The sequence below is a fragment of the Cyprinodon variegatus genome, unplaced genomic scaffold (genome assembly GCF_000732505.1).
Source record: "Cyprinodon variegatus isolate N-32 unplaced genomic scaffold, C_variegatus-1.0 Scaffold1112, whole genome shotgun sequence".
Lineage (NCBI taxonomy): Eukaryota > Metazoa > Chordata > Actinopteri > Cyprinodontiformes > Cyprinodontidae > Cyprinodon > Cyprinodon variegatus.
This window is the reverse complement of record NW_015151565.1, coordinates 238,060-248,002: the sequence shown is the minus strand read 5'-3', so window position 1 is coordinate 248,002 and position 9,943 is coordinate 238,060. Positions and strand designations below refer to the sequence as shown.

At 45.7% G+C, this 9,943-nt stretch overlaps 1 protein-coding gene across 1 annotated transcript; it reads right to left on the bottom strand.

Annotated features, from left to right (window-relative positions):
- Positions 1-1,119: 1,119 nt before the first annotated feature.
- Positions 1,120-6,679, bottom strand: LOC107101556 (apolipoprotein B-100-like). Its single transcript, XM_015400510.1, has 12 exons — positions 6,616-6,679; positions 6,181-6,210; positions 5,726-5,838; positions 5,513-5,658; positions 4,662-4,809; positions 4,096-4,236; positions 3,549-3,673; positions 3,401-3,477; positions 2,869-3,325; positions 1,678-1,816; positions 1,441-1,587; positions 1,120-1,329 (listed from the first exon to the last, which is right to left on the bottom strand). The coding sequence occupies exons 1-12, from the start codon at positions 6,668-6,670 to the stop codon at positions 1,120-1,122; spliced, it is 1,788 nt and encodes a 595-aa protein (XP_015255996.1). The 5' UTR covers positions 6,671-6,679.
- Between the last annotated feature and the right edge of the window lie 3,264 nt (positions 6,680-9,943).

The window sequence follows — 9,943 nt, the reverse complement described above, 5'->3', positions numbered from 1 at the left end:
GTCTGGATTAAAGCAGCAGCACCGATCCGTCTATGGATCTCCACCTCCAGTCTCCCCTTATCAGTGAACAGGACACCAAGTTACTAAAGTCCTCCAACCTGAAGTGGAAAAGTCTCCAGGGAGGAAATCCACTGGTCACCAAACCAGACCCCCTTGACTGCACCGCTAACAGATGGTAGCTCTGTCAGAGTCCAACCTGCACTGGGAACAGGTCCAAGTGAATGCCAGCGATATGGACCAGACTCCTGCTCCTCTTGTATGGAGACCGTATGGCCCATAGTAAAGGGACCCCTACTCCCATTAGGGACACATTTGAATCCCTTTTTAAAACCCACTAAACAAATATGGCCTAGATGGGTAACCTTCAAGCAGTCTGTAGAGAGTACAGAGCTGCTCCACTGTTCCAGGGCCAGGAGAAAACCACACTGCTCCTCTTGAAGCCGAGGTTCCTCCATCAGACTCTCCTCTCCAGCAGCCTGACATAGGCCTTCAGGCAGGCTGAGGAGTGTGATCCTCCTGTAGTTAGAACACACCCTCTGGCCCCCCTTCTTATGCTGGAGGGACCACCACCCCAGTCTGCCTATCCAGGGGCCACTGTCCCTGACCTCCAAGCAATGTTGGAGAGGCAAATCAGCCATGATAGCCTGACAATATCTAGAGATACTCAGGAAGCCACTGTGAATTCAACGTGGGTGATGAACAAATGTGGCTCTCAGCCCCCATCTCTTCTTCCACCATGGAAGGCGTGTATTCCTTCCACTGTCCAGCGATGTTTCGATCATTCAGGGTCAGCAGCTCCCTCCCACTGAAAACAGTGCCAGCAAAGCTGTGCTTCCCCCTCTAGATGGTTTGCCTGACCCCTGCAGCAAGAAGGTCCTGGGTTCAACTCCTGTCAGGAAACACAGGGTCTTTCTGCATGGGGTCTGCATGTTCTTCCTGAGCATGCCTGGGTTCTCTCCGGGTACTCTGGCTTCCTCCCACAGTAAAAAACTGGACTGTTAGGTTAACTGGCTTCTCTAAATTCTCCTTAGGTGTAAGTGTGGGCGTGAATGGTTGTGTGACTTTTTGTGCCTGTGTCCTGCGATGGACTGGTGACCTGTCCAGGGTGGACCTAAATGCTCACTCAGGATTTTCATCAGAGCTGTGGATGTTGTGCAGGTGGGAGATCACGAAGCTCTTCAGCTGCTCATCCTTTTCATCTCTTAGAGCATTTGTAATCTCTCTGATGACGGACTGGTCCGGGTTCTTCATCAGAACCATGTAGGCTGCCAGACGTTTGTCAGCTGAACTCTGAGGGTCCCGGTACACCTCCAGGAGGGAACGCCGAATCTGTGCCGGGCCAAATATAAAAACCACTCAGAGGTCTGATAACAATAGTAGCCTCAGCCAGTGTTACGGTGATGTCACAGTGATGTCATCATGTGAATTAGAAGAAGCCACCTCATCAGTGATCTCCATCAGCCTGAAGGCCTGGATGGCTGCTTTCTGGTTTGATAACGGTATATTAGTTTTCTTCATGCATCCCAGGATAGAGGAGATGAGCGATGGACTGACGTCCTGCATAGCCCGACCCATGACACCAACAACCTGCAGGTGAGGAAAAGAAAACTCCACTAAGAACCGGACAAAACTTCCGTAATCTGGTGAAACATTGCAAAGGCTGGTGAAACATCTCACTCTGAGTACGAGAAAGGCCTCCTCCTGAGGATCTGAAGGGGATTCAGAGTCGCGGTTGTCCTCCGAGCACTCGTTTAAGATCATCTCCATGAACTTTGACACCTCCTTGATCTCTGGAGTTACTCCTCCTTTGTAGAACCTGTCCACAAAGCAGAGCTGCTTCAGAACCACTTTATGTATCAGGTCCCAGATGCTAAACCTAACTATAACTAGCATTAGCATCAGTAGCATCATTAGCTTTGGATAGCATGTGGAAAGGTTAAATGTTGTGATTTACAACATTTTTGGGTTGTACAACAGATTTCAAGTTTCAAACCATCTTCCAGTTCAGAATGATGAGCTGAGAGTGTTAGCATGTTAATATTTAGAGAAACAACAGGTCTGATGATGTCATAGGGTCACCTCATATTCACAGCATAACTTTATATTGTTTAATAATTAACTATTTAAACGGTTTGTGAAGTTTATTTGCATTTGTAGCTGAAATCTTGTATCCCAGGGTGATGGGCGGTTAATGTAAGCTCAACATGCTAAGGTCTACCAAGGCCGTGTCCGAATGTGCGCCCTGATCACTATATGTCATGATCTTGGCGCTGATGGCTGGCTTGATTGCTCATTTCCTTCACCTGTCTAGCTCTGCCCTGTTCCTCATCAGATCCACCTGTTCCTGTTTCCTATTTACGCTGTATGTTTTCAACAACAGCAGATTATACATGAGCTTTTATTAAAGAGAGTTTTGTAGCATACTCTAAATGTTCCACCATCTGTCTTGCTTGAATTCTGGGCCCTACGTTTTGAGTTTGTTACTATATATTGGTTACGCCATTTTAAATGAGTTTCCAAATGTCTTGGCGATGAAAAAGTTGTGTACTCACAATTTCCCACAATGCACCTTGAAAGGTAGCGATAATCTATGGTTACTAGACAAGTATCTGACCCAGCATGGTTATCATGACATTCCAGATCCCTGGACAGATTTCTACACCCCTAATGAAGGAGGAAATCATATGTTCTGCGTTTCCTACAAAAAAAAGTTCTTTCCAGATGTTTTCAGACCACAAGCAGCAAGACTTTAAGACTAGATTAGGAGAACAAAACAACATCAATTTGTTTTCGTAGCTGTGAGGGCAGGAAACGCTGTGACTGTGACCATGAACTTTAAACGCATCTATTGCTGAGGCCTTTACTCACCTTTTCACCGTGTTTGCCAGCGCATACATGATGGCTTTGCTCTGTTTGTACTGAGCCATGCTGAGCATATCTCGCACACGTGCTGCATCAGGATTGGCCTGCAGACCCAGCAGGTAGACCAGAGCATCTACCTCCAGTGAGACCCCCTCTATGGTCCAGATGACCTGCAGGATGGCACTGGTGCATTCTGCCGTTCCGCACTGGAACAGAGCCTGGAAGGTCAGCCACTTGGACACTCGTACCATCTCAGCTACTGTTTGGCTGAGAGTCTCATTCCTCAGGGACCTCATGCTGGACACCAGCTGGTGGAAAAGGCTGGTCCTCTTCTGGCCTTGATCTGTGCTCGCTAGCGCTACCAGCTCCTGCAGGATGCTCAGAATGTCCTCCTTGGTGCGGATTACGGTTTTATCATCCGGTTCATCAAAGTGTAGAGGCTTTGCCTGCCGGGGCTCAACATCTGAGGACAAAGACTTCAAGTTTTAGTTCCCAAATTAAAACAAAAATGGGACTGCTGCCAATCATGAAAGCTCACCAAAACCTCTGCTACTGATCCTTTTCACACTTTGAAAGTTAAGATCCTGCTTTACCACAGATGAGATTCCATTTTCCCTGCGACAGAAAAGCAGGAGGTCAGAAACCTTCAGCGGCGTACGGAAACATGTGCCATGATCCACCCTCACCCGTGGGAGAAGGGGAGGTATCGGTGCGTCTCAGTGCATGAGGCCGTGCTGACGTGTGTCCCCCGGCTATCCAACAGATATCTGCAGCTCTGAGAGCTGCTGATGAGTTTGGAGATGGGGTGTTGCTGAAACCAGGAAATTAGAGTCTAAGTTAGTCGTAATTTCTGCACAGAGCAGCCAGAAAGCAGCAGCAGGAAGAACTCCTCCCAGCGGCTGCTTTTCAGCAGCTCCATTGACCCTCGCACCTTATGGACTGGTGTGGACAGACAAGAAGACAACTTAAACAAGGGGACTGTCCACTTTTCAGCGTTCCTCTCTGCAGAGTCACCGTGGCTGTGGTTACCATGGTTACAGTGGGCTGAGGGTGGAGGATGGATGGATGGATGATCATCCTGACCCTCTGGACTCTAAATGATTGTTGCCCCTCAGGGTGCCGCCCCACCCTGAGGGGCTCCAACTGCTTTCATCCTAAACCTTGGTGCAGACGCTAAGATATTTCTACCTGAACATCTGCAGCAGGACCAAAACTTTGGAAGCAGCTCCTCACCAGCTGTTGCAGCAGAGCTACTGGGCTACTGGTGGGCTTCCTGCCGTAGAACTGGTCACACTGGGACAGGTCTCTGGAGAGACGAACCTCCTGGCTGGAATGAAGAGTGTGTGCTGTCAGACAGCGCCCATGGATGGTGCTCTGGAGAAAACACCAACTCAGATCAGCTCAGTGCTCACTTACACCATCTCACTGCATATTCATCTGGTTTAATCTGAACTAGATTAAAGGTGTAGTGGAGGATGCTCCTTCCGGGTGGATCAGCCAAATCAGTGGTCCTCCTAACTGTCAGTCATTCTGGTGATATGCTTACGTAAGGATATAGTGGAGAAACTGCAGATTTTCTTTTGGAAAGTAAAACAGCAACTATTAAACAGAGGGTGCACTTGGAGAAATGTGCTCGTGCACACTCTCACACTTGTTTAAAAGGCATTCCTTCTTGGGAGCAGGTACATTTTTGTGGATGTGCCTTTCTTTTTCTTAAGTGGAGAGGGCGGATCTTTCCTAAAATTTCTGAAAATCCTCCACTATAACTTTAAGCTCCGGTGTCACTATGGGACTCTAACCATAAGACTGCTCTGTCCGTCCTCCATGATGGGCACCATGAAGGCAGAGAAGATTCCTCTCTTGATGTTGAGGATGTTGACAGGCTCGTCTTCCTCAGGGTAGACCTCCACATGGCTGTTTGAGTGGACTATGACCCTCAGAGGACTCCTGCAGAAACACGCTGCATTTAATGACCTTTTTACCATCGTTTTAAACACAAACCACAATTAAGCTGGACTGACACAGATAACCAAAACCTTCTGAAATAATAGGTCTGGCAGAGCTGCAGTCCTGTTGCTTAAGATATTCATTAAACTGGCCTCGTCATTCCCATTACTGTCTTACCCTTGCTCTGATTGCCCATTCAGTCCACCTGTGGTCCTCCTTCTTAAGTAAGCCCCAAACTTGTAGATGCAGCCAGATTATTGAAAGCCTTTGTTATCAGTCGTCCAGCATTACTTCCTGTTTTCTGACTTCCTCGTCCTTGCCATGTCCATGAGGAGCGGCAAAGATTCCTCAAATTTCTGCACATGGACCATGTTTCTGACCACTGCCTTTCACCCAGTCCTATCATCTCTAAGCCTGATTCTATGTCATTGGTTCTGATCCTCTTCTATTCTTGGACCAATGAGGTTGGTTTTCTCCCCTGGAAAACTAAAACAGAACATCCTCTTTAGAGTAAGTTCCTATATTACCGGGTTAACATGTCTCATTCGAGCATCAGTAAGGTTGCTGTTGGTATCATCCAACCTGCAGGGATGACACCTTTGCTCTGAGAAACGAAGAGCAACCAAACAGCTCTTCCTACCCCTCCTCATGGATCCTGAGAATCCTCAGTTAATGTTCTGTTCCTGCATGATTATGTACTGACTTCTCCATGCTGGCTCTGAAGACGTCGGAGCCAGGCGCCGGGCTGTAGAACGGCTCAGGCTGACCATCCATGGTGGACACCTCGCTGAGAGAGCAGTCCCTGGTGACCATGATGAACCTGCACATCTGGGGGATCTGGATCTCCACCTGCAGACACCATGGATCAGAGAGGGGACCTCAGATAGACGCTGCTATCAGCTCAACTGCTTCTTACCTCACAAGTGACTTTAAGGCCGTTTTGCAGGCCGGCAGAACCGACCACTCCATTTCGGCTGTCTGCGACGTACTGGTACACGTATTTCCTTTGGGCCTTGAATCTTGAAGCCACTGCAATGAGACAACAGTGTCTGCATGTTCGCCTTGAATGCATGGTTGAGTCAAACCCTTACAGGCGACCTCATGCCCTCCTGTGCATCCCTAGCCTTGCATCATGGGTCAACAGACCGGTCGGTCCTCCTGTCATCCTGGGACAGCCCACCTTTGAACCCCTCTGAGGCAGGAACTATATAGGTCCATCAGCTCCTGCTGCTATCTCAGCAAACAGGCCGAGTTCAGAGAGCAGCATTGATCCATCAGCAGATTTCTGCCTGCTTGCATTAAGTCAGCTCCTGAACCAGACCCTGTCAGAACCACAGATTCATGCAGTGTGTGCTGTGCTTGGGAACTTACTCGGACATGAAGCCGTTTCCTGGACATCCTCTGAAAACAAAAGGATAAACAGGATTAAAATGATGGAGCTGAGATGAAAGTTAAGGTCCAGCGAAAAACAGTCAGATGCATCGAACACATTTGGGTCGGTTCTATTCTCTTTGGCTCAGTGACCAGACGCTGAGGCTGCAGTTGGCTGAGCTTCCTTTAGAGGGTTTTAAAAATGTATTCAGAGTTAAAGCAGGAAGACTGATGCTAAACCAGACATGGAGGAATGTTGAGGTCCCACTGAAGGTCCATCAGAGGAAGAGGAGGCTGCAGACTAACGAACCAACCAGAGGCCCAGAAAATGCTGAGACACTGGTTGCTATGGTGATTTCCTCCTGTTCTGACCAAAAGTTAAATCGAGACGAGGAACCTGTGCGGGTGTTTCTGTTAGTGAAGGTAAAAACTTACGTGCCAGAGCGTAGCTGCTCAGCAGCAGAAACAGACACAGCGGACTGTAAGCCATGGCCGGCCGGACCGATCTTCAGAGGCTGGACTGCAGCATCAGCTCCTCTTAATGCCTTTCTAAGCTCCTCCTGCTCTCTGCTGTTTTGCTGAACAGCAGTGATATCAGACTATGCAAAGGTCAAACTGTAACCTGCATTGATCCAATCTGGTTTGGAAATAAGCTTAAAGGTTCTGCTTCCTGTTGTTCTGCAACTCTCCAAAAAACTATCCTTTTCAGGGATTTTATCCCATAAAAAGTCCAAAGAACCATCTTCTGCTGAGACCTCTGGGAACAGATCTTATCAACAAACCCCCATTGCACTGTTTGAAGCTGCCAGTTCTGCTCAGGCCCTTTGGACCGGTCAGGCCTCAACTGTGCTGCCTCCAGGTAGGCTGCTTTAGCATGATCACCAGATATGCCCTCCTGGGAAGCTAACTCAATCCAAAAGTAATCACACCCCTGTAGGTTTCATTGGAAGTCCTTTTTCATGTCACTTTGTTTGTGAGATATTTGAAATGGGCTCAAAAGATTCAAAAGATCTTTAGGAAAGAAAACTTTGAATGATCTGTGTGTCTTTAGACTTTGATCTCATTTAATCTGGAATCAAAAATCAGGAAAATGTTTAAAGCAGCATCACACCTTCGTCCAACAGCCTTATTTTTATCTGCATTAATGATCTTTGGCTCTTTGAGACTGGAAGGTCTCTGTACCATTTCCCTAATCTTTAGCTCCCCCACCGATTCTCTGTCAGAATCAAGTCCAGAATTAGGCCGGGCTGCTCTGATACATTCCAACTTCCACACATTGGTTATCGATGCAGAGATCAGTTTAAAGTAGAGGTGGGCGGATCAATCCAAGGATCGATACTATCGATACCAACGTGGGCATTGATATTAAACAATATTCGTTTAACAAGATCAATAATTTTCATTCTCTCCTGCATGCACTAACTGCAGCAGATTCACCAGTCTGTCTGTGTCACTGCAGTTTGCTGCTCCTCCCTCCCATCTCCTCACTGGCTCAGCAGGCTCAGCCTGGCCCCGCCCACTCTCTTTCCACTCGACACACAAACAACCACGCTGCTGCTCCTGAGCCGTTTGGTTATATTTTAAACTGTAAAGGAAAAAAACAGCTGTATGGGTTGAGGTTAAATACAGTGGAAACACCACAAGCTTATATAAACACAATAGACAGACGTCACTGACAGAGGCGTTTCAGACCTCCAGAGAATATCTAGGTAGATAAGAGTGATCACCGTCAGATGAACTGTTATATGTCATATATTACTGGAGCCATAAGTTTAATTAAGACCTTGAATAAACCCATTAAAACCTGTTATCTAAGTGGGCTAACATTAACAAATCCTTTATTTATCCCACGACGGGGACATTTATAGAAGTAAAGAAACAGGCAGGTGCACACAATACAAACAAAATTACATAAGGATTGACAGATATAATATATACGAGGTGGATTAGTAAAAAAACTATATGAATATAACATTATTAATATTATTATTGTTGAACTGTTATAATAAAATAAAAATTACAAAAACGCAGAAAGTTTAACAGTTCCATGATACACCAAGCTTGGAAGCAAAAAGTATCAGTATCGATATTGGCGATACTGATCCTGTATTTAATTGGTATCGGATTGATTAAAACCTCCCAGTATGGCTCACCTCTAGTTTAAAGAGCTGCAGTCCGATTTTACCCTGAATCAGCTTTTATTTTGATGATCCCAGAGACAGACACTCTTCCCTGGACTCTGACAGGATGAACTCTGCCAGATGCTCCTCCTACCAGCCTTGGTCCAGCGTTGTCCTCTGCCAAGGGGTCCATCTCACCACAGGTGCTGATGGATAGACTCTCCTCCTCCTCCTCTTGTTACACTATTCTGGAACATAGACTGTCCGAATGTCCACTCTAATCACTATGACGTGGTTACGCCATTTTAAATGGGTGTCCAAACGTCTAGTGGATGTAAAAGTAGTGGACTAAAAATTTCCCATAATGCACCTTGAAAAGTAGATCATCCATGGTCACTGGAGGAGCAGATATATCCCAGAATGCTTTGCCAGGAGAGCTCTCCTTTCAAATCAATATGGGATTAGCCGTCATAGCAGCCCGCTGTCACCACAGGCTGTCGCTACCGGACAGCGGCGACTAATAACAAAGATGGTGCAGGCACTGCACGGTGGAGGAGGAGTTATGTGACCAACGGAGCAAAAAGCAGTGATCATCTTTCTGAACGGTCAGTTAATGAGTTCACTATAAGGTTCACTATATGGTCCCTGCTCTCATCTATGGATTATAGNCTGATGGGTTATAGTGACTTTAATCTGTGGGATCTGATGGATTATGGTGACTTTAATCGGCGGGATCTGATGGATTATAGTGACTTTTATCTGTGGGATCAGATGGATTATAGTGACATTAGGGCCTTTGTAGTTCTATAATAGAGACGGTACAGTAATCCTTCCATTCAGCATGTCCTTATGATGTCAGAGGCATATTCCCATAACTGGGGAACATATATAAATTAATTTAATACTAAATAAGATAAGATTATCAACACTATTTTTATTGTAGCATTCTTTCATATTTAATTTAAAACATCTTTAGTCAGAAATTTGACATTTTCCCCAAAGTAAATTTATTTCACTTTTATTTAATCAAGAAATAATGTAGATCTAGAGTGGCAGCTAGACCAACAGGCGGCACGTGTCTGATTGTGTTAAATAAAAGCTGATTGATCAGGTAAACACAGCAGCAACCTTTATTGTTTTACATCTATAATTCTGAGAATTCTGAGGTGGTTAAATGATTTCATATTTACCGCAGTAAATGAAGAATTTAACACATTCATGGGATGTTGATAAATTGTCATGTTTTCATTCAATCTTCAGCCATAAATCAGAACAATAATATTCTGTTCTGGTGACGAGGACTTCCGTCTGTTTCTTTGATCTTATTTCCTCTGAGTGGTTTTATTTTCACTTTTATGAAGAAATATGAAATTAGTTAGCATTAATTTTTTATGTTTCTTTTTTTTTCTCCCGCCTGTTTGATGAATCTCAAAAAAGTTAGAAAAAGAAAGGGTTCGGCGGGCGCGCGCAGGGGCGGGGACGGCGCGTTTACGTCAGCGTGCGCGTCCGCCTGACGTTGGAGTCAGCTGAGCGTAAAAACATGAAGAGCAGAGAAGGTCGCAGAAAGGAAACGAGAGGGCAGATAAAATGGCAAAAAGGGCAATTAAACATTCTATTAGTTTTATAGTTAAAATAAGTAAATC